Source organism: Herpailurus yagouaroundi, unplaced genomic scaffold, assembly GCF_014898765.1.
Source record: "Herpailurus yagouaroundi ecotype Mexico unplaced genomic scaffold, PumYag 28, whole genome shotgun sequence".
Lineage (NCBI taxonomy): Eukaryota > Metazoa > Chordata > Mammalia > Carnivora > Felidae > Herpailurus > Herpailurus yagouaroundi.
In genome coordinates, this window is record NW_024412376.1 from 136,139,863 (window position 1) to 136,163,989 (window position 24,127).

The following is a 24,127-nucleotide window of genomic DNA, read 5'->3' on the forward strand; positions in this document are numbered from 1 at the left end:
GGAATTGAGGGTGCGGAAGACAAACTCAGAGTGCCCTGCGCTGTCACTCAGGGAGACGATGAACTCATTTCTTATAACCAGGGATATGAAAGAGCTCCGCCCCATCCCCAACCCGACCCCCTCCACATGTAGGCATACTGGACATGTGTTGCTGTTTGACTCCTAAAACACATTTGCTGCTTCTCATTCAGCCTACTTAGTCTAGAGGGCCTTGAGTTGCAAGGAGGAGAGCACGCATTTTCTAATTCTGGCATGCTCTGACCCCAAAGTCCGGTAAGATGACTTCACATGTGTGTCCACAGCTTCCTCTTCTTCCCACATTGCACTGTACTCACCTTTGAGTTGGCTCTGTCTTCCAGGATGTTGTGCCCTTTTGTTTGTCCACATATGCCCAGCATCTAGCATAGTTCCTGGCACATAGTGAGGACTGATTACCTTTTTTTCTGTTAAGTTTGTTTTAATGTTTATTTTTGAGAGAGACAGAGCGTGAGCAAGGGAGGGGCAGAGAGAGAGAGAGAGAGAGAGAGAGAGAGAGAGAGAGAGAGAATCCCAAGCAGGCTCCAGACTCTGAGCTGTCAGCACAGAGCCTGACACAAGGATCGAACTCACCAACGGTGAGATCATGACCTGAGCCAAAGTCAGACGCTTAACCGACTGAGCCACCCAGGTGCCCCCACCTTTTTGTTTTTTAAATGAATGAATGAATAAATTGGACATCAACTATACTTCTAGAAAAAGTAGTTGGTTTTTACACAGCAGAAAATAAACCTTTTCTTCCTGACACGGAAGACCGGCTAGCTGTATCATCTCATCTAGGGTGCCTCCCCGCTTTTTCATTATTCATCAGTGTTTTGCTGCCAATAATAAGCTTCTTGAAGAGGCAGACAGGGATCTGGGGCAGGGGATAAACTTAGGGTTATTTAAGGAGTGGGGAGAGTAGGAATGGGAGGTTAAGATGGGGGAAGAATGTTGGTCTTAGTTATCTGGAAACACTTCAGAAACATCTCAGGATGTTGTTTCCAATTCCTTACCAGCATTTTTTTTTTTTTTTTTTTGGTTTCTGAATGGCTTTATAATCTTCAAATTGAAGATTAAGAAACATAGACCTGGGGCGCCTGGGTGGCTCAGTCGGTTGGGCAGCCGACTTCAGCTCAGGTCATGATCTTGCGGTCCTTGAGTTCGAGCCCCGCGTCGGGCTCTGTGCTGACAGCAGGGAACCAGGAGCTTGCTTCAGATTCTGTGTCTCCCTCTCTCTGACCCTCCCCCGTTCATGCTCTGTCTCTCTCTCTCTCTCAAAAATAAATAAACGTTAAAAAGAATTTTTTAAAAAAAGAAACATAGACCATCGAAGAAAACCAGCTGTCTCCGCTCTAAGAAAGAGCCCTCTCTCCTCCCCAGCCGGAGGCTGTCCTTGCAGCTGTTGGAAAGGACACTGTTACAGCAGACTGAAAACGTTCCTTCTGAGCAGTCCTTTCTTTTAAACATAAAATGTATTTCATTTGCTCTTATTATTTTGGTGCCAAGGTTACACCTACTCTGTAGGAGAAAGCATAACAAAACCATAGTCCGAAGTTATGAGCAAGACCATCTTTTCTCTGATGTATCTAGGTCACGGGTAAACACAGATATCAAAAGAAGGCGCTGGGAGAGACCAGGGAAAACAGAGGAAGCAGCTAACGACTTACTGTGTTTTGAACCACATTGGTGATGGCGAACAGCATGCCCCGAGACCCGGATGAGGGAGAAGTGGGTGGGCTTTCTGTGGGACTCTGATCTGTAGCCACATCTGCTAGTAAGGAGAGAAACATCCTCTTAGAGTTTAGTCTACTGATCCGGACTTAGAAATCTTCTGTTTGCGCACATAGTGCGATACAGCTGAAGTCCAAGAAGCCCCCAGATAAACAGATCGCTCACTTTGAGGGACTCCACTTTCGGTATCAGGTTGGGCCCCTTCAGAAGAGCTGGAGTTTACACCATGAATCCGGAGTGTGGCTCCTGCTTTTTCCTTGACTGCTGTCAATCCATGACCTGCCAGGAAATAAAAATACCGTTCCCAATACAATAGAAACCCACGGTCTGCAATTCGATAGCTCATGTTCCAGAGCTGTTGTAAGCTGTAGGCGTATACCCCGGTTGTAAGAGCATGTAGTGGTTAACAGCATGGACTTTGCAATCCCTCTCATTTGTTTCTCAGACGGTCTGCTTAGCAACCTGGGATTCCAAATCCAAGATATCTGTGAATAGGATCCCTGTCTTTTCCTCTTTACTCTTTTCTAAACTCCTCAAAACAGGCATGCATCATTCAGTTTTGAATTCCTTGCAGGCCTAGCCCGGTCACAGATACTCAATTAATAGTCACCGAACTGAAATCGGGTGAGGCCCAGCATGCTCTTTCAAAGTGTTAGTCATTCTTTCAGTGCGGAGAGTGCAAGGTCTGGAGCTGACATGTCAAAATCAAAAGTCCAATCAGTGAGCAAACCAGGAAGAGCACCCAGTGGCTCTGCCAGTTGTCCTAAGCAGTAACGGTCCGCATGCGAGCTCCTACAGTCGTCGGCCAGGCTGAAGGTCACTGGCTTTACGCCATCTGAGCAGGGCCAAGATGCCTATAGTCTCCAGAGCCCAGCACAGTGGGTGTTCAATAACTATTTGGTAAACACAGAGCTGACCTCTTCATCCAAGCACCGTGTGCCACACACACAAACAACCCCTGGCCTGACAGAGAAATAGTCTTGGCTACATTTTATTCTGGAGCAATTAATTTTTCTCCTTAGAGGCTCCCATGATGAACCACAGCTTTTCTCAAGTTCCCACTGAACACAAAAATTAATGGTCTACTGACTGTCCTAAAATGGCTTTTTGAGTTCTTTTGGAGAAACAGCCTGGGATGCCACTGTCCCAGCACTCACCTCCCCCTTAGCATCACAGGAAGAAAGGGAAACGATTTCACCAGGGACCCAGGCAACATCAGGTTGCTAAAACCAAAGGCAGCAGCAATATTAATATGTGGGGGAAAAAAATCCCAAGTCATGGCAGGATTTGAGAGCCAAAGAGAACCACCTAGTCTTAGAAAGCACCATTAAAATGACCCACTGTCCATCTCCTGAATAAGAGAAAGACACAGATGACTCCCAAACCCAAATAGTAGTATTTTATCAGTTGTAACTTTATTTATCAGAGTGATCTTAACATAATCAGGGCACTAATATTTACCAGAGGACTAATTACATCCAGTGGAAACCACCTGTCATTATACACTATCTAGAAAACAGGGAAACTTAAATAACATTATTTACAATGTTTAAAACATTAATTTCACAAGAAACATATGCCTATATTCATGCGCAGCTCATTAGATACAGTTCAAATTCATTATTAAGTTACTTGGAACAAACATGACCTATAACTGCTAAAACTAAGGCTTGAACTCATTCTCTTTCGCTTCTAGTAAATTCCAAGCATTTCAATGGAAATTTATTGAAGTTTCAGTAACACCTTCAAGTTACAAGATACCATCTAGCCTATTTACGTATGAGTCCATATTACTTGCCATATTTTAAAAACACACATATTTTCCAAAAGGAAAGAATATACATACAAATCTCAAATAGGATTCTCATTGAGATTTCTGAGGGCTAACATAAAGGCATAACTGAGTTGGAGAAGACAGGGAGGAGTCTGCTACATTTTCTTTGAGAAAGCCATATAAGAAAGATGATTCCACATCCTTCCTTGAGAACATGCAGGATTTAATGGACCACACTGTCATTATCTCCTATTTCGCCTTCTAGACCCCTTTCACGTGAGGACCATCTCTGATTCTTTTCCTAGGGAAGAACAACTTCTCACCATCTCAGAACATACATGATTAGGGGTATGTCCGCATAAATTGCCTCTAGAAAAGTTACTTTGTTTCTGGAAGGAAATACCATTTTTGTGTTCAGATAAATGGGATGTGTCTGTTTAATACACATGACACTACATTGCTACTCCAGCTACTCATACACACACACACACACACCTATACACCCACACTCACGTACACACACACACCTACACACACACACACCTATACACCCACTCACTCACACACCCACATACCTGAACACCCACACACCCACACCTATGCACACACTCACTTACACACACACACACCTATACACCCACTCACTCACACACCCACATACCTGAACACCCACACACCCACACCTATGCACACACTCACTTACACACACACACACCCATCCATACCCCCCCCACCCAATACTGCCCACAGCTTTCCTTCGTATAATTGATATACAAAGAATTGCACATATTTAAGTTTGCCCCAATTATATTTTCTGATAAACAATTCTTTCTGAATTCTTTTGTTAGTGAAAGTACATCATTAGTGCATTCTACTAAAATTAGAAAGCTATGGTTCTTCACAGATAAGGTTTAATGATGCCACACCCTACTTTGAAGAATAACTTCTAAAACTTTACTTAGTGTGACATCTAGTGCCCAGAACAAGGAAGGAATCTATGGAATCATTTTTGCCTTTTGACTGTGAGTGATTCATTCTCAGAGATACTGATTAGGTTCTACCAATAGCAGAAAAACAACAACAACAACAAATAGGAATAATACTATAGTGCATAATCATGGATTCCTCACACTTCATTGTGAACCCTAAATATCCTCAAAGAAATGAAATTCCTTCAAATTCCATGGGTCTAAAGATGGAATATCTTTTACCCCTGGACTTATTGCAGCAAAAATAGGTGAATATTGCAAAGAAGATAAGAATGTTATACAATGAGGCACCTGGGTGGCTCAGCCAGTGGAGCACCCCACCTTGATTTTGGCTCAGGGAATGGTTCCAGGGTTGTAGGATCAAGTCCCGTGACCGGCTCTGGAGCTGAGCATGGAGACTGCTTAATATTTTCTCTCTCTCCTTCTGCCCCTCTCCCCTGCTCTCTCTCTCTCTCTCTAATAAAAAATAAATAAATAAATGAAAAACAAAATAATGTTGTACATATGCTGTGATATGGTATCATTTTAAAGCAAATGTTAAATGATTGGCTGGTGTTTAATTTCTCACCTATACCCTAGTGGTAAACATCTTAAACTTAGGAGTCTGGAGTCTTGTCAAGGAATTTTGGTTCCATCATTTATTAGTTGTGTGATCTACATGAGTTACTTACCCTCTGAGTCTCTACTGTTGTCTTCTTTGAAAGGGGGATTGTAACATCTATCTCCCAGGGTTCTATAAAATCACCAAGGAGAAATACATGATACCCTTGGTATCGGCCAACATTTTTTGAACACTTACTATGTCCCAGGCACTGGACTAGTTATTTCTAGTAAAGTAAATTATCTCATTTAATCTTCTCACTATGAGATAAGGGATACTATTATGCCTGTTTCACATGGAGAAAACTGAGATATTGGTGACATGAAATAATTTGCCCATGGTCCCAAACCTGCAGAGGCAGGTTTTGAACCCAGTCCTAACTCTAGAATTTACACGCTTAACCACTATGCTATATTAAGAAAGTTTTATATGCCATTTACAGTGGATTAAATGTCATTTTAGTCCCATTTCTATAACTTCTTGGAAATCATATCCTTGATCTGATTTTTTATTTTTAAAAAACTAGCTTATGCTAAAATTACTGGACTTCCCTTACCTTGACTAGACAGCAAGGCAAAGGCCATTTCTGGAGTGAAATCTTCTAATTCTGCCCCTTTCAGTCAGGGGTTGGCAGGTGTGATGTTTTTAGAATCATCCCCATGCTGTGCAGGCACAGATCCTAGATGCTGTGTGGTGTTATCTTATAAATCCAGTTTAATTTTTTTCCCTCAAAAAGCACATGATATCACCAAACCATTATTTTGTGAGTTCCACCAAGATTAAAACCCATTAAAGCGAGGTCTCCCCTCTTTGTGGAGAAAGAAACTAATTTCTTGCCAAGAGGTAACTTAGGGAAGCAAGAGTAGTTCTCTGCAGCACCCTGAATGACTGGCTAACTCTACAAGTATTTTCTTTCTTCTTCTTCTTTTTTTAATGTTTATTTATTTTTGAGAGACAGAGTGTGAGCCAGGAGGGGTAGAGAAAGAGGGAGACATAGGATCCGAAGTGGACTCTGCACAGACAGCAAAGAGCCCGATGTGGGGCCTGAACTTATGAACCTTGAGATTATGGCCTGAGCCAAAGTCAGACACTTAACCAACCGAGCCACCCAGGTGCCCCTCCATGAGTACTTTCTACTGGTCCCATATGGTAAAGCCCATGCACGCAGGGGACCAGCTAACTCATTCAGAGGACTCCCCCTATTTTAATTTTTAATACAATGTTTCCTTCTTTTCCATTTCTTTATTTTTCTTTAAGAAATGGATATATATAAAAGAAACTTAAAAAAAACTCATAATTTCACTTTCCTGATATATCTGGTTGATTTTTAAAACAAAAACATTTATATGACCAAATTCAAAGAGTTTAGAATCACAGACAACAGAAGGTGGGCCAGCCTCTTTCTCCCTAGACTACTTCTGGTGACTTACTAACATAATAGACAGTAGAGTCTATGAGTTTATAAAAGCCTATGGAAACGTTTAAGACCTGAAAAAAAATGTTGCTTCTAAACGACAGAAAGGAAAATATGCAAATTGGAAATAGAAATTAATCAATACTTACTTAAATGTATTCAAAATGTGATATTAGGTCAATGGGTCAGCTACAGTTCAAATGAATTCAACTCTTACATAGTCATATGTAAATTATGTATTTATTTACTTTAGAAGTTTTTAATGTTTATTTTATTTTTGAGAGAGAGAGAGAGAGAGTGAGAGAGGGAGTGCTTGAGCACAAGAGGAGGAGGGGCAGAAGGAGAGGTTGAGAGAGAGAATCCCAAGCAGGCTCCACACTGTCAGCACAGAGCCCGATGTGGAGCTCGATCCCACAAACCGCGAGATCTCGACCTGAGCTGAAACCAAGAGTCAGATACTAACCTGACTGAGCCACCCAGGCGCCCCTGTAAATTATATATTTAATGAGGCATATGGCTGTGTTTCATTACATTTGCTGTGATACAAGAGGAACTTCAAAAAGGAAAAGTGCTTGGAGCTCTTAAAAGACTTTAAGTGACCCTACTTTCCTCCTGCGCCCCTGGTCCCCCATTTCCTTCTAAAGATAACAACCCTTATTTGTTTCTTGTGATTTTTTTTCATGAAACATTTTTTTTTAAAAAAAATTTTTTTTTTCAACGTTTATTTATTTTTGGGACAGAGAGAGACAGAGCATGAACGGGGGAGGGGCAGAGAGAGAGGGAGACACAGAATTGGAAACAGGCTCCAGGCTCTGAGCCATCAGCCCAGAGCCCGAAGCGGGGCTCGAACTCACGGACCGCGAGATCGTGACCTGGCTGAAGTCAGACGCTTAACCGACTGCGCCACCCAGGCGCCCCTCATGAAACATTTTTAAAAAGCATATACCTATGTAGAAGTGTTCCGGACCAGGCTTCTTCTACTTCAAAATATACGGCACATGCAGGTGGTGGTAGGGGCCGAGTGTGGTGCCCTATGCATTATGGGGGACATCTCTGGAGAGTCATCCTGACCCTACCCCCCACCCCTCCGCCACTCCCTAGGGGACAAACTGAGGCCTCTGAAAAACCTGCATTGCAGTTCAGCTTCTCTGATGGCCCAGTTCTGCTTCCCAATCCTTCACTCTCCTGCAAGGCTTGATCCTGAGAGCACCTCACAGTGAAACTCCCACAGCCTAACTTCTGCCTGTGTCTCCCCCAGGCATCTGACCTACAACACTCATCTGCCTCATTCTTTTTTTTTTTTTTTTTTTCAGTGTTTATTTATTTATTTTGAGAGAGACAGCACACGAGCAGGGGAATAACATAGAGAGACAGGGAGAGAGAGAATCCCAAGTAGGCTCTGTGCTGTCAGTGCAGAGCCCGATGCTGGGCTCGAACTCACGAACTGTGAGATCACGACCTGACCCACAATTAAGACTTGGACGCTTAACCGACTGAGCCACCCAGGTGTCCCTACCTCATTCTGTTTAACGGTTGCATAAAGGGGCGCCTAGGTGGCTCAGTCAGTTAAGCATCTGACTCTTGATTTTGGCTCAGGTCAAGATCTCACGGTTCGTGAATTCAAACCCCATGTCAGGCTCTGTGCTGACAGCTGCGAGCCTGGAGCCTGCTTCAGATTCTGTGTCTCCCTCTCTCTCTGTTCCTCCCTCTCTAGAAAAATAAATAAGCCTTAAAAAAAGCTTAATCGTTGCATAGATTATTCTTCCGAACATCTACATTGCACTACATCCAAATAGCTAACATGCTCTGTGGATGGATACTTGAGGTGTTTTAAGTTTTTCATATATGCCCGGCCAACTCCCTCACCTCCTTCAGGTCTTTGCTGCGTTATCACCTCCCTGAGACCTATCCCTCACCACCATTTTAAAACTTTAACCTGTGCTCCCTACTCCACTTTATGTTTCTCAGAGACTTACACTTTCTAGCCCTCTATATAATTTCCTATTTATTATGTATATTGTCTATTGTCTGTCTCCTTCCAGTCATATGTAAGCCCTGCTAGGGCAAGGGTCTTTGTGTCATGTGCTCACTGCCTTATCTCCAGTGCTTAGAATAGTGTCTGGAACAGTAAGCATTTGCTGAGTGAATTCTGTATTGAACATCTTTTTATATATTAATGATTTTTTTTCAAAGGATCAGCAGTAGAACTACTGGGCTAGAAGGTATGTGCATTTAAAATTTTACGGATAATGCTAATTGCTCTTCTGAAAGTTGTATCAGTTTAAACTCTGGGCAAGTTTTTGAGAAATACAGCAGTTAAAATTTTTTTTCAATGTTTGTTCATTTATTTATTTTTGAGACACAGAGAAAGACAGAATATAAATGAGAGAGGGCAGACAGAAGGAGGCACAGAATCTGAAGCAGGTCCTGGCTCTGTGCTGTCAGCACAGAGCCTGACACGGGGCTCCAACTCACCAAAGGTGAGATCATGACTTAAGCTAAAGTCGGATGCTTAACCGACTGAGCCACCCAGGTGCCCTGAGAAATACAACAGTTTAAAAATATTGGCTGCATCTCCAACTTCTATCAAGAAATTCAAGATAGTATAAAAAGTCGTGAGTAGTAGTTGTTCGGAAAAACACAGATGATGTTGGCTGTGCTCAACTAAACCAAACATCAGTGCAGCAAAAAGAGGATCCATTCCACCTTCCTTCTGGGAAAGCCTTCCTTCTAAGGCTTGGTGTCCACTCCGTAGTCAGATACTCACTTCTTTTTAGGTTCAAAATTGACAAGATATGTCTCTGAACCGATAGCACGTGCCTGGCAGTTAAACAGACATTCATTAACCCCTCGGTCTTATTCATAGATTGTGAACAAACTCTATGCACTGACCTATCATCCTATAATTGTCTGTATTAATGATCCTGGAGAATTTTCACATGATCAGTGATGTCACCTTCAGAAATGAATCCATGTGATATCGATAGTGATTTACCCAGTTAAGGGTTCTCACTGTAGTATCATTTTGACTAGTTTGCCATTCTCTGGAATAAACGCTGTCATTATTTCTGACAGTGCTGGTGGAAGGGTTTCATTAAAATGTGCAAAAGGGAAAACTGTATAACTTGGAAGAGGATGGGAAAGGGGAACAATGGTAATTTTGAAAAGATAAAAATATACACATCAGATACACCTCTCTCTCCTCAGGTATCCTGCAAAGGGTGTTTAGACTTATAAAACTGTCAAAACTAGATTTAAAAAAAAAACCATTTAGGACTTTTGTAATATCTAGAAACAAGTTGCTGTATTCTACTATACAATTTGTACCTCGCTCTATCTGTATATGTTTCAGCATTGTCGACTTTCATTTTGATTACCAGTCTATCGTGTAGGAAAAAGTCAGGCCTCTCAGATGCTGGTGGGAAATCACATCTGTTTCTCACAGCATCGCTTTGAAATGGTCATCAAAATCATTATTTTTTATATTTTCCTTTTTCATTCCGGCTTCGGCCTGGATCTCAAATGATAACAATTTTAATTTCATTTTATGAACTTGTCCAAAGACACGGGTGGCATGTGACCAAGTCTTCTTAGAACATGATGACAGTGTAGCTGTGGATGGAGCTAATGTAAGAGTTATAGTCTCTCCAGAAATAATTGTTGGCTGAGAACTGTTTGATTTTATATCAAGCATTGGGAGGCCATTTTTTCTCATTTTCCCTTAACCTTGGGGTCAAAGTAGTGAGGCAAAAGACCAAATACGAAAATACAAAGTAGCAAAAAGTGAATCATTTTTTGTATTTTCCCATTTAGCATAGGGGTTATAAATATCTTTCTCCTTCTATATATAGTCATAGACTAACGAATCATCATATTCTGGAAGGTGGAAGGAATCTTAGAATTTCTTAAGTCCCCCCACCCATACTTTTCCAAATAAGGAATCTAATCCAAATAAGGTGCATGGTGTTGTAGTTAGTGACTGTCCTCTGAGATCCCAAGTTAGTAACAGTCAGGACCAGGTCTCAGATCTTTATGATTCCTGGTCCAGCGCCCTTTCTAAGAGAGAACCACCTTCCAATGTTTCAATTCTCCAAGTACTCTCCTGCAAACTCTGAACAGTTCCAACTACTGTGACTGCAGTTTTTCAACAAGTGTATGAAGTATTGGCTTCTATTTCTAGTGCTCAATTGACAGCTCTGTGTTTTGTTACCAACTACGTGTTTTGCACTTCTGTGTCTGCAACCAGAATTACCCTGGGGGTAACATGAGCTTTCTGAGCGGGAGTCAATTGCAATGGAATGTGTGATTATTTTCTTTCTTTACTTTCCACAGGCAATTTATAAACCTTCAAGAGCTCATCTACTGCTGGGAGTGCTCTGTTTTCCAATGTCTCTTTTCCTTGTGATAATAAACTATTAGTGCTACAAAGTCTTGGGTGGATATTATGCCATACATAACAGAAGGTGTCCCTGACTTGCTTCTCTCATTCCCTAGGTAGCAGCTTAATATAGACGACAATCCAGGATGGCACCCAGGACTTTTTAAACTCTACTCCAACCCTGTGTTTCAGGCTGTGAGCCAGGCTATGGCACTTCTCCATTTGTGGGATACTTGTGATCCATATTATCTTTTGGGAGTCAATCTCCCAACTACCACCATTGCCTGTCTCCAGCCTTGGAACCTGTAACTTCAGCCCCCCACCCCCACCCCCTTATGCTACAAGTTTTAGTTCTCTATCACATCCATGGAGATACTTACCCAGTTTTAAAGTATGTGTTGCTATTATTTTAGGTACTATTACTACACAGAGTCACAGCATCTCCAGAGAGATTTGGCCAGAAATCTCCAAAATATGCCTTAGGAGTAACTTAGGGATGGTATTCAGTGTTATCGCTATTGCATTTATTGGGGGTGCGATGACCAGTGGTGATGGACCAGTTTAGGCTCTACTCTTCTAAAAATAGTTCCAATTTATCTAATAGGATTCTAAGGAGAAGCATCAACATTTCAAAATTTGCTTGAGCTCCCTCTTGTGCCTTTTGGCCATTGCTGGTTGCAAATGAGAAGAATGCCAAGATTTAAATGCTTCTAACAATTCCAGCATGTCGCTAGAGGCACAAAAAATACGAAGTTTCTGGACTTAGTGGTGTAAATGATGAAGATTTCAAACAGAAAAGGGAAATGTGGTAGGGTAGGGTAGGAAGGGCGAGATTCTGCTCCCTGGTGCACACACCCTGGGTAATCCCCTCCCCTCTGAGCACGACAGGGTCATGGTGAAAATGTTGGGCTTTCACTCCCATGGTTAAGTGACAGTTGTATGGCAAAGGTGAAGGGATTTTTCAGTTATAATTAAGGTCCTTAATCCGTTGAATTTGAGTGTATCAAAGGAGATCATCCTGGGTGGGCCTGAATTTTATCAGGAGAGCCTTTAAAAGGGACTAGGCCCTTCCGAACGGGAGAGATTTGAAGTGTGGGTGAGATTATTCTGTTGGCTTTGAAGAAGGCCCTGAAGGCAGCCTGGAGGAGCTGAGAGTGACCCTGGCCAATCCCCAGCAAGAAAATGGGGGTGTCAGCCCTACAACCTCAAGGAATTGAATTTTGCCCACAACTTGAACAACCTTGCAAGACGACCCTGACTATCAAATGAGAATGCAGCTAGCTGGCACAGCTGATTTCAGCCTGGTAAAGTCACTGAGCAGAGAACCCAGGTATCCCCGACCTGAACTCCTGACCCACGGAAACCGAGATAATTAAGATACATTGTTTTAAGCCTCTAAATTTGTGGTAATTTGCTATACAGCAAAGGAAACGAATACAAGAGGTTATACTGAACTTCATTCCGCTATTTTTTTTTTTTAATTTTTTTTTTAACGTTTATTTATTTTTTGGGGACAGAGAGAGACAGAGCATGAACGGGGGAGGGGCAGAGAGAGAGGGAGACACAGAATCGGAAACAGGCTCCAGGCTCTGAGCCATCAGCGCAGAGCCTGACGCGGGGCTCGAACTCACGGACCGCGAGATCGTGACCTGGCTGAAGTCGGACGCTTAACCGACTGCGCCACCCAGGCGCCCCTCATTCCGCTATTTTATGGGGCAATGTGCAAATGCCAATCTCAGATGAACCATATCTCCACTAACCATAAAAGAGAAAGTGGCCACAGTGACTGGCACAGCGATCCTGCTGGTCCATAGCAGTTATATCTCTAGGCTTTCTTTTATTTTTTTAAAAATTTTTTAATGTTTATTTCTGAGAGAGATGGAGACAGAGCATGTGCGGGGGAGGGGCAGAGAGAGAAGAGACACAGAATCCGAAGCAGGCTCCAGGCTCTGAGCTGTCGGCATGGAGCCCGATGCGGGGCTTGAATTTACAGACCGTGAGATCATGACCTGAGCCGAAGTCAGATGCTTAACCTACTGAGCCACCCAGGCGCCTCTAGGCTTTTTTAAATCAGTGTACAAAGCCAGGTGAGAACCACCAGAAATTTAAAGTGGTGGTAACATTAACAAGATCCAACATCTATCATCTTCGTGGTGCCTTAGACACAGGGAAACTTCAAGAGTAACACCAAATACAAGCATAGGTTATAGATTAACACACTGACTTCAGGTCAAATTAAAAGATGAGTGCCCACCAGTATGGGGTGGGACCTGCCACAAGAATCACATCCTGCTTTTTAAGCAGTAAAGCCAGCATCGTCTACTGGTTACATATGAACTGGGCAACAAATCCCAGAGGCCTTGGAACATAGTCCACTGGACCACAGCTGCACTAGGCTGTATATGTGCAAAGGTCAGATTACGACAGGACACCTAAGAAGATAACGGAGTAGTAAGTTTAACAGGCTGGCGGTTGGTGGATAGAAAACTTCATATGGATCCAGTGAAGCACAAAGTCAAATGATCAGGTGTAGCCACTGATTGGTGAGAAACAATGACAGACTGAACTGGGGGCAGAGCAGATTCAGGTAGGTGCACTTGTAAGTGTACAAAAAACACCTGAACTGCTCCCCACGGGGCAGTTGATTTTAGTGTTTACTGTGGAAGGAACTTATATTTAAATTTTTAACAAGAAAGCAAATCCTTTGTCTATAATAGAACTTTTCAAAGCACCAAATTCATTATAAGCCAGGGCAGATGTGGACACCATTACCACTATTGGAAGCATCCAGGAGACTGTAATGTTTTATGACATAAACTGTGAGGAGAGCTGTGTAATTTGGAAACCATATTATTTACTGTTCCACGATTTAACAAATGTCAAAAACTTCTGGACTCCACATTTTTTTTTTAAAGCTTTGAACTTTTTTTTTTTAATTTTCTTTTTTTTTTGAACGTTTATTTATTTTTGGGACAGAGAGAGACAGAGCACGAACGGGGGAGGGGCAGAGAGACAGGGAGACACAGAATCGGAAACAGTCTCCAGGCTCTGAGCCGTCAGCCCAGAGCCCGACGCGGGGCTCGAACTCATGGACCGCGAGATCGTGACCTGGCTGAAGTCGGACGCTTAACCGACTGCGCCACCCAGGCGCTCCTGGACTCCACATTTTTAGTTTTGGGGTCAGAAAGCATGTCATTCCTACATATTGTCAGTGGCAAGATCCATCTGAGAGCCACTAAAAGCTCAAATGTTTTCCCTAGGAAGCAAGATGGCTGCAGGTACCTGTCTTCACTCTCTTGAAGAGACTCTTTCCTGTTTGGAAAACCAAACAGGTTTCTCTACTTCAACTCGGTTGATTTTTCCATCTGCGCATGTAGAATCCACAGCATACCTGGCCCCTTAAATCAGCAACAGAAAAAAATCTGCTCTCCGGGCCCTCCCCAAAGGCCAACATTTATTTGACCACCGTCTCCTTCTTGCCAGAGTTCTGTGATATTCCAGACACGGAAAGAGAGGAATGAAGTCTATCTAATTCTTCCAGACAGTCTAAATTCTATCAAATTGGACAGCTGGCCCTTAAACTGTGACCATGGGCCATCAGAGTGGGGCAAAAGACCTTCGACCTTCCTATCCCTCCTATCCAGTGAATTGGACCAATTTATGGCCCATTACAAAATCCTTACAGCCATGGAGTACACCTTGAGAACACTTGACTTAGATGATCTGAAAGCCACATTACCTGCTGCTTCCCTGTCCTGCTCCTCATTTGCTCCACCTTCAAGATGAAATGCCTTTGCTAAATTATCTTAGACATGTTGCTGTTATTCCTTCCGTTTTCATGAAAGATGCACGTAAGAACTGGTCACACAAGGGGCACCTGGGTGGCTTAGTCGGTTGAGCGTCTGACTTCAGCTCAGGTCATGATCTCACAGTTCGTGGGTTTGAGCCCCACATCAGGCTCTGTGCTGCTCAGAGCCTGGAGCCTGCTTCAGATTCTGTGTCTCCTTCTCTCTCTGCCCCTCCCCTGCTCACCCTTTGTCTCACTCTGTTTCTCAAAAATAAATAAATCTAAAAGAAAAAATTAAAAAAAAAGAATTGGTCACACGAAGAATACTTGCCAAACCTATGCTGATGAAGACACTGTCCATTATATTTTCTCTTTGTACACACAGAGCTGATACAAGAAATGTCTTCAAAAATTTAACACCGGAAAATAAATTTATCTAGATACACTAAGTTTTGGTTTATCATTCAATGAAATATTGATAATCTACTGGCAGCCAAGAAGCTCAGAGTCAAGGTCAATGCTCAATTACAGTTAACTCTATCAGCCTTGGGATATTTACTCTAGCCTTCATACCTGCATATTTTATTGAAATACCCCAAATCTTTTCACAGAGTAGGTTAGTTGTATATTTTAAAACATTCTGGTGGGATGATAAGGACAAAACCTTAAGAATATATTATAAGAGCTCAAATCTTACATTTTAAGGGGCAATATAATATAGTGGTTAAATCTATACTACTAGGTTCAAATCTCAGCCCACCTACTTTTGACTTTGTTGTTTTTTTTTTTTTAAAGATTTTATTTTATTTTTTAAGTGGTTATTTATTTTTGAGAGAGAGAGACAGAGACAGAGACAGAGTGCAAGTGGGGAAGGGGCAGAGAGAGAGGGAGACATAGAATCCGAAGCAGGCTCCAGGCTCTGTGCTGACAGCACAGAGCCTGACATTGGGGTGGAACAAACGAACCGTGAGATCATAACCTGAGCCGAAGTTGGACACATAACCGACTAAGCCCCCCAGACGCTCCCCCAAAATACCTCTTTTGTAGGGTTATTCTGAGGAAAAAATGTATCAATATACATGAAGTACTTAGAGCTGCAAGCACTAAAAATGATTTGCTCTTATTATCTCATGGGCTAATGTTAAACTCTATCAGTACATGGTATGATCAAAATGTCAAATGCTATTATTAGGCTTCTGAACTTTATCCATTCAAATGCAACATATAATTCTTACCTACTGTGGCAGATGCTGATGAGAGCAGAGATTTGCCCCAGGAGCCCCAGCCTGCCCATCCCCCTCCATGTGATGGGGAATCCACAGCCTGTAGAAAAACAAATTAGCCCCAAGGTTAGCAATTCAGTATGCGCATGAGTGAAAAAACACCCATTGGTTCGAAACAAAAAGAAAGTTAAAAAAAATAACCATATCTCCCTGGCTTCGCATTTACAAGGGCCATAACAGAATACACCGACCCACATTTCAATGCATACTTTGGAACAAAATTGATTAGTAGTGGTGTTGGCTTCTGAGGGCTCTGCGTGAAGTAAGTTTGATGTCAACAAAGACCCAAATATCCCATTATCTGGAAGATAGGGACGAGGCTTGTGAGGGGGAAAACATTTACTATATTAGGGTGCAAAGTGATTTGAAAAAGTTTAAAACTTGGGCAACTTTTTTTTTTTTTTAATTTTTTTTTCAACGTTTATTTATTTTGGGGACAGAGAGAGACAGAGCATGAACGGGGAAGGGGCAGAGAGAGAGGGAGACACAGAATTGGAAGCAGGCTCCAGGCTCTGAGCCATCAGCGCAGAGCCCGACGCGGGGCTCGAACTGACGGACCGCGAGATCGTGACCTGGCTGAAGTCGGACGCTTAACCGACTGCGCCACCCAGGCGCCCCTAAAACTTGGGCAACTTTAACATAGGTAAGCAAATGTCCTCTTCCAGGTTAGAGGTAACTAACCTCTGGGGTGACAGGAGGGAGTTCTGAGGGATGACGGGCAAAGTGTCTAGAAGAGCACCAATAAGCTGGGGAATGGGCAGCAGCAACAGGTAGCCTTTTGAAGTAGATGCCGTTCTAGGTGTCCACTCCACTCACAGTGACCACTGTAACTGTATCTCTCACTGTCCCCGGGCTCTGTGGATTCAACTTCTTCTGCCTAAGTATTTGGATTGAGATCGAGGGACCCTGGTTCAGCTTGAGCTGGCTGCTTGAATAGAAGATGAAAAGTCAGGCCGTGTAGGGGACCATATTCTATCCATCATGGTGACTACAGATTAAGAGAAATCACAGTGAGCAGATGAAGGAGATATGCGGAGAGAAGCTGTTGAATTCCTGACAGCTTCTGGGCCCCTGGTTCCTGTCCCTCTTCAAGGCCCTACCGCATTGCTATCTTTGGGTTCCATGAGATTCCTGCATATTAAGTCTGTCCGTCTTTTTCTTTTTTAAATGTTTTGTTCACTGGTATATCCCCAGGGCCTGGAAGAGTACATGGCATACAGTGAGTACTTAATACATTTATTTGTTGAATAAATGACTGAAATTCACCCATTTTCTTCAGTGTGTAATAGTGTTTGTTGCTTGTAACCAATGAGCCCTGACTCAATTAGCGAAACTGCAGCTTTCCCTTATTATTTAGGAATACATTCTAGAAAATGAGGCAAGAATACATTCGGAGTAATACATGAGGTGTTAGAGAATCACAGCTCTTTACTCCAAAAAAAGAGAAAGTTCAGTGAAATATTCCTACGGAGGTTGTAGAGCCTATAACTTTGGACCCAAGGCTGGTCCATCAGCCTCCGCCTCCCCCTTCTCCCTGCTGCCTTCTACCTTTGCAGATGAGGGTGGGCATGTCAAACAGTTTTAGCCAATGAGATATAAACGGGAAAGCTTTTGCTTTCATGACAAACTACACAGTTATGGCTGGTGCCAACTCTTACTGTCATCCTTTTTTCCTGCCCTGCATATAAACGTGGTACTTGAAACTGAAGCAGCCATTTTTGCTGCCATGAGAGAAAGTTCAGGGAATCACAGAGTCACTGGTCCTGGCGTTGCTGAGCTACTAAACCAATATGAGTAGCCGCCTGTCTTCATTCTTTATGTTAAGCCAGAAAAAATAAGTTGCTATTTGGTAAGCTACTATATGTTGGATTTTAGTTATTTGTACCCAAATGCATTCTTAACCAATTCACCTAGTAAATATCAAACACCATCCATCACTGTAGAATACTGGTCAAGAGGAGAGGTTATGGAATTAAACTGCTTGGGTTTGACTCCAGGCTCTCCCATTTTGGGCAAGTTATTCAAGTCTTTCAAGCTATCATTTATTCATTACGAAATGAAAGGTATGGTAGTGTAAGAACCATAAATATAAGAGCCAATAAACTCACAGGATTATTGTCAATGTTAAAAGAAATAATTCATATAAAACTTTGAGCATAATGCCTGGCACATAATAAAAACTCCATCAATGTTAACTAGTGATCATCATCATCTACATTTTTAACACTAAGGAGCAAAAAAGCTTTGAAAGTTGGCTGACATTTATTTCTGCCTGGAAACAATGAGGAGCTTGTTAACATGAATGGAAATACTCATGATTCATGACTGTCTGCTTTCATTTTTGGTGTCTACATTGATTTACTTCACTTTTGCAATGGAAGCCAGTGGCAATTTTATACCATCATGAAGACAGATGTAAGTTGGTGATTAATATCATTCTTTTACAGGACAAATCACTACCTATGTGATTAGGGAGAGTTAATATACTTAGGGGTGACAGCTTTTGACTCAGATTTATAATACTTAATATGCTCTGACAGCTGGTAATTGACTAGCAAATGAAAATAAATGTTAAATGAGTCTAGAATATTTTGCAGTATAAATGCTTCAATTGCTTTATTAATAAAGCTCCTTTGACATTGAGCTGTGACCTCGTGATCAGCTGCAAAGAAAATTTGTTATCAATGGCAAATACTCAAATGACTAAATGTGCACATTTGATATAAAAACCATATAAACTAAATGTTCAACATGAATTCTCATCTTGAGTATTGTCTCTGCTTTAAATGGCTTATGAGTCTATAAAGTAGGGGGCATGGATCTACTCAGATCTTTTATTAAACAAATATGGTTATTTTAAAACTTTTTTCTCACCTTCACCCCATGCAACCCTCACCTCCTTTAACAGACAGCTTTGGGGTGCCTGGGTGCTCAGTTGGTTAAGTCCAACTCTTGGTTTCAGTTCAAGTCATGATCTCAAGGTCGAGCTCCGTGTCAGGCTCCACACTGACAGTATGAAGCTTGCTTGGGATTTCTCTTTCCCTCTGTCTCTCTCTGCCCTTCTCCCACACTTGTCCTCTCTCTCTCTCTCTCTCTCTCTTTCTCTCTCTCAAAATAAATAAATAAACTTAAAGCAAACAGTCAGCTTCACATCCTAATTCACAGAGAACACAGAAGCCACCAGATGGAAACTCTCTTAACTTCCTGTTCCTGCTCATAAACTCTCAGAACATTATGACTTCATGTAGAGAGCAAAATCAGACTTGGCTTGATCAAGAGGGATACCCAAAACTCAACTGGAGATCATTAAAAAAAATTTTTTTTTAATCTTTATTCACTTTTGAGAGACAGAGAGAGGCAGAGCATGAGCAGGGGAGGGGCACAGAGAGAGGGGAGACACAGGATCCAAAGCAGGCTCCAGGCTTTAAGCTGTCAGCACAGAGCCCAACGCGGGGCTCGAACCCACGAACCATGAGACCATGACCTGAGCTGAAGTCAGACGCTCAACCGACTGAGCCACCCAGGCACCCCTCAACTGGAGATCATTTAAACATCCACAGCTGTTGTGTGGTCCTAAGAATACAAAGAATGCAGGATTCCATCACGTTCAAAGTTCTTTAAGTAGAAAAGATATTTACATATCTGGTGTTCCATTTAAAGGTCCTTATCATTAAATAAAAAATACATTAATTTATTTTACGCTATCAAATTTACATGTATCATTAGACATAAAAAATGTACAAATATTAGAATTCCATTGAATTCAAAGGACTTTAACAATTAGATAGTAACATAGGTACCTGTTGTAAAGATCAAAGATCAACCTGGTTATCCCATGTCTTAAGTAAATCAAGAATTAGGTACTACACACAGCTTGCATCTGTGAGACCAAACCCTTTTTAAGTTTTGTTACTCATGACACAGCTGCTCTAAAAAGGGGCTCAGTGTGACATTCAGCGAAGATGTAAATTGCTCTGGATGCCTGAAGTTCTGTCAAAATATTTGCTTAAAAATGGCCTCAGTTATTTCCAGGTAATTTTTTTCCTTGGTGAGTATGCATCATTCAACTCTGAGAATGTTTAAAATTAAATATAGAAAGGTTTAAAGCATCAAAGTCATGCTATTAATATTTCTATGCATATTTGGTCTTTTCTGCACAATTGTTTAAGAAATTAGAGTGAAACTTTAAAAAGACAATTTAAAATGAATAATTGAATGATTAGACTTATGATTTTAAGTTGAAATCTTCCTAAGTTGATGCATAGTATTGGCATCTAACAGGTCTTTAGGTCCAACCCATTATTTAATAGATTTATAGCACTTCCTATGGACTCAGCAAGGTTTTGTTTGAGTAGATAAATGAGGTACTTAAACAGAAAACAGAATACATTAAATTCGTATAGACACAATTTAAAGATATTTGAACATATTTAAGTTGGTAAAAAGGACAAACCATTCATCAAAAGTCCCTTGAAAGTGTTCAACATTGCTAGACTTCCAAATAGAATAAGATTCATGAGATGAACATAAAGTCTAGGAAGAATTGCATTTTTTAATTTATAACCTTAATACATTGAACACTAATTGTTTAAAACCATATTAAAAGCCTGAGTAGTCCTTTTTATGCACAAAATACACACTGGCCTACACCAAATACCCATCTAAATACAAATTCGACCTAACTGCACCCCGCACTCACAATTACTTCCTTCCCATCTAGCATTATGGAAGTGATGTCTTCTCAGTTAAAGTTATCACCTCCACATGAACACTGCTGGGCCTGGATAGGTTGGTCTTCCCTTCTCTCCTGGCTTTTCAACCTTTCTCTACCGCTACTTCCCATATTTAACCATGTACGTGCTTCCTCCATCTCTAAACCTACAAATGAAAATCACAAGGACAGAAAGTTTGTCTCAAACTTATCTGGTTTCTGCCCCACATCTTGCTTCTTCACTTTTTACAAAAAGTGTCTACCTGCTGTATCTACCCCCCTCCATTACTCCACCTGCCACAGTATTCTCCCACAGCCACCATGCTTCATGAAACCATTCTCATCAATGCCACAATAGCTTTCTTGTGGCCAAAGTCATGGAGTCATTGCAGTCATTTTATTTCTTGACCTTTCACTAGCATCTGAAGCTTAACTACTTTATACTCTTAAAATGCTCTATACTCATGGCTTCCATTTTCTATCTTCTGACTCTTACTTTTTTTTGGTCCATCTTTTATGATTTCAGTTTATGTTAGAAAGTCGCCAAATGTATATTGTGATATTAGGGGGAATGCCTTAATTAAGTTACAATCCAAGTGCTTCCTGCATCCTAATAAAATATGCTGGAGTTCAGGGTGGTCAGCTGGCATCCTAATCATGAAAGCCATACTCCAGAGACATATATAATGAGCATTTCCATTATCTGTGTCTTTATTAACAGCTGATGCTTTGCTAATTAGCATACTGAATTGCAGAAGTGGGTTTTAACTGATCAACTATTTATTAAATAGCATTCTGAATATCTGAAAGGGGTTCTACATGGTGATATTAAAGGTATTCAAGGTTTACAAATGGTTACATTTATTTTAGAGCCTCTCTTTTTATTAATAGCACATAAGAAAGGTTTTTGCCCTGTGCTAAATGGTGTTTTAGCCAACTCTGAACATCAGGGAATTCTATTTTTTTGATGCCAGCTCTAAGGGAAGAAAACCCTGCCTCTAGAATTCTAGGCATTTGTCTTAAGTGAAACTCATCCAGGGTGGTGGTCAAAGCACCTGAAAGGACAGAACGATGGGACATTCTCAAGTCTACATGAAAACAGTTCTCATGATCTGTTTTTAATTTTCTTATTAATTAATGTTCAATTTTAAAATGTCAGTGTGGTACAATGAGATCTGTGATTGATTTCCCTTATAGAATGTGATGGTAAGATCGTGAAGACAAGAGGTAACTCTCGCTGTCTCAACTACTTTACTGGCTACCACAACATATCAAAAAGAATCTAAGAGCCAAGTTGGCTCAGGGGCAGGAAACTTCCAGGGCCAAGTCCTTGGCCTCTGTGTTTCTTTATTTACATATACCACTTAGACAATCTCACCCACTCCCATTTCTTAAATAACATCCAAATATTAATGGCTTCTAAATTTCTCTCCCGGGCTCCAGGCTGTTATAACCAACTGCCCACACAACACCTTCACTTGGATGTCCCATGGCATGTTCACTACTGAACTCACCATCTTCTCAATCTCACCCAATTCTTCAACTAGCTGTTTCCATGTCCTAGTATTAGTGGTTCCCAAACACCGGTCTACAGACTGCAAGAGTATCATTTGGAGGAACTTATTAAAAATACAGAGTCTTGAGGAGCCTGGGTGGCTCAGTTAAGCATCTGATTCTTGGTTTCAGCTCAGGTCATAATCCCAGAGTCATGGAATTGAGCCCCGTGTGGGGCTCTGTGCTGACAGTGCAGAGCCTGCTTGGGATTCTCTCTCTGGTCCTCCTTTTCTTTCTCAAACAAATAAAAAACATTTCTAAAATACAGTCTTAGCTTCCACTGTGATCTTTTGAATAAGAATCTCAGTGCAGAGCCAGGGAATCTGAATTTTTAACAAGCTCCCCAGGTTATTCCAATATACCACCAGATTTAGGAGGTACTGCCCTCTACGGCCAAATGGCACCAGCATCCACCAAAGCCAAAAACTGAGTGCCATCAGGTAGAGTAGTCTTCAAGGAGGAAATACTCAAAAACAAAACAAGAAAACAACAACAACAACAACAACAACAACAGAAGCAAACTCTACTTATTTAAGTGGCAAAAATCTGCCATCTGTGAGTCTTGGTCTATGTTCTCTCTTCTTTGTTTCCCTTGACAGCAATTTTATGGCTCGTAATATATTCTGTTTTTCCTTTCCTAGGGAGAGAACTAACCAGTGGTAGTCTATGTTTTCCTTTGTGAGTACCTTTAGTGGTAACATTAGAATTCTTTACTTTCATAATTGGCCTTATGTATTGGCGTTGAACAGTAGAGATGACTTTTTTCCCCACTCTGGGTAACATTTCTTGGTGTTCAGAGCTTAGGGAAATTTGGTCTAGATTGGATCTTACAGGAGCTGATGGGCCAGTATCTAATAACTCCCCAGAAAATCTCTGGAAATAAATGTCACTCCTGACTAGCACTTAAGAAAAACATCTCTAAATTGAGTCTGAAGACATCCCCACCTCCTGAAGACCGATTTAAGTGCCCCATCTAAGGCTTCCCTTGTGTCTGTCCTATCTAGTACTATAAGACATGCCATAATTACTTTTATACAACACTCCTTTCTCCAACTAGACTGTAGGCATCCTGAAGATAGTTGCACCACTCAGATTCCTAGGCACAACACGTGGTGTCATGGGGCTGGTAGAGGCCTTAGAGAGTCTAGTCTAATCTCCAACGTTCAAGTAAGTCTGGGGGTCATCACTCATGGATGTTGTAGAGTAGATCCCGCAGGAAGTCTTAACTCAGTGACCTCTAGTCTGTACATCAGAATGGATGAGAAAAAGAAGTAACATCAAAGACAGAGATGTCTTTTCTGAGTACATAAACTGTCAGTGGTGTGGTCCTTCAAAGCAGAGGTGCCAGCTAAGCAGCTGGCAGAACCACTGGCTTCTTCCTCTTCTCTTTGTCCCTCCTGGTCACACCACCCTACCTGCCGGGTTACAACCACTGGACTGACTCAGGCAAAGGTGAAGCTAATAATGGGGATTTTAAGGGGACTCAGACCCAAAATAACTATGCAGATACAAGTCACTTAAAGAAAAAATATATACACATCTGAGCATATTTTTGCAAAATCCAGTGTGTCCTAGAAGATACTGGTTTATACATTCTCAAAGGCTATTCTGCCAGGTTTTTTTTTTCTTCTGTTAAAAGTGTTATTTTCCCATAGAAGCTGTTTAAAGGGATAATGAGATTCTTTTAGGCTCAGATATGCCTGGGATCAAGTCAGCTTTTTTCTTGGGTGTTTTCCTACTGGACCCGCCATTCCTCAAGGGACCTGTGTTCAGGATCCAAACAGCCAACTTGTAAATGAACTTTCGATTCAAGATTTTCTGCAAAATTAATTCTCTTCTGGATCAACAGAAAAATAGTTGCTTTCATCGTTGCTAAGGATTTCTTTT

General features: G+C 41.5%; 1 protein-coding gene across 5 annotated transcripts in view; it reads right to left on the bottom strand.

The window, feature by feature from the left end:
* The window catches only part of FAM114A1 (family with sequence similarity 114 member A1), a 68,801-nt gene that overhangs the window by 30,636 nt on the left and 14,038 nt on the right, over positions 1–24,127 (bottom strand). For 3 of the 5 annotated variants that reach the window (XM_040485679.1, XM_040485697.1, XM_040485688.1), the window contains exons 3-5: positions 15,928–16,015; positions 1,915–2,028; positions 1,686–1,789 (exon numbers count right to left, since the gene is read on the bottom strand). In XM_040485679.1, the coding sequence (XP_040341613.1) occupies positions 1,686–1,789; positions 1,915–2,028; positions 15,928–16,015 (306 nt within the window). Of the gene's footprint in view, positions 1–1,685; positions 1,790–1,914; positions 2,029–15,927; positions 16,016–24,127 lie in introns of those variants that run through there. The other 2 variants (XM_040485707.1, XM_040485717.1) reach the window with 2 other exon arrangements.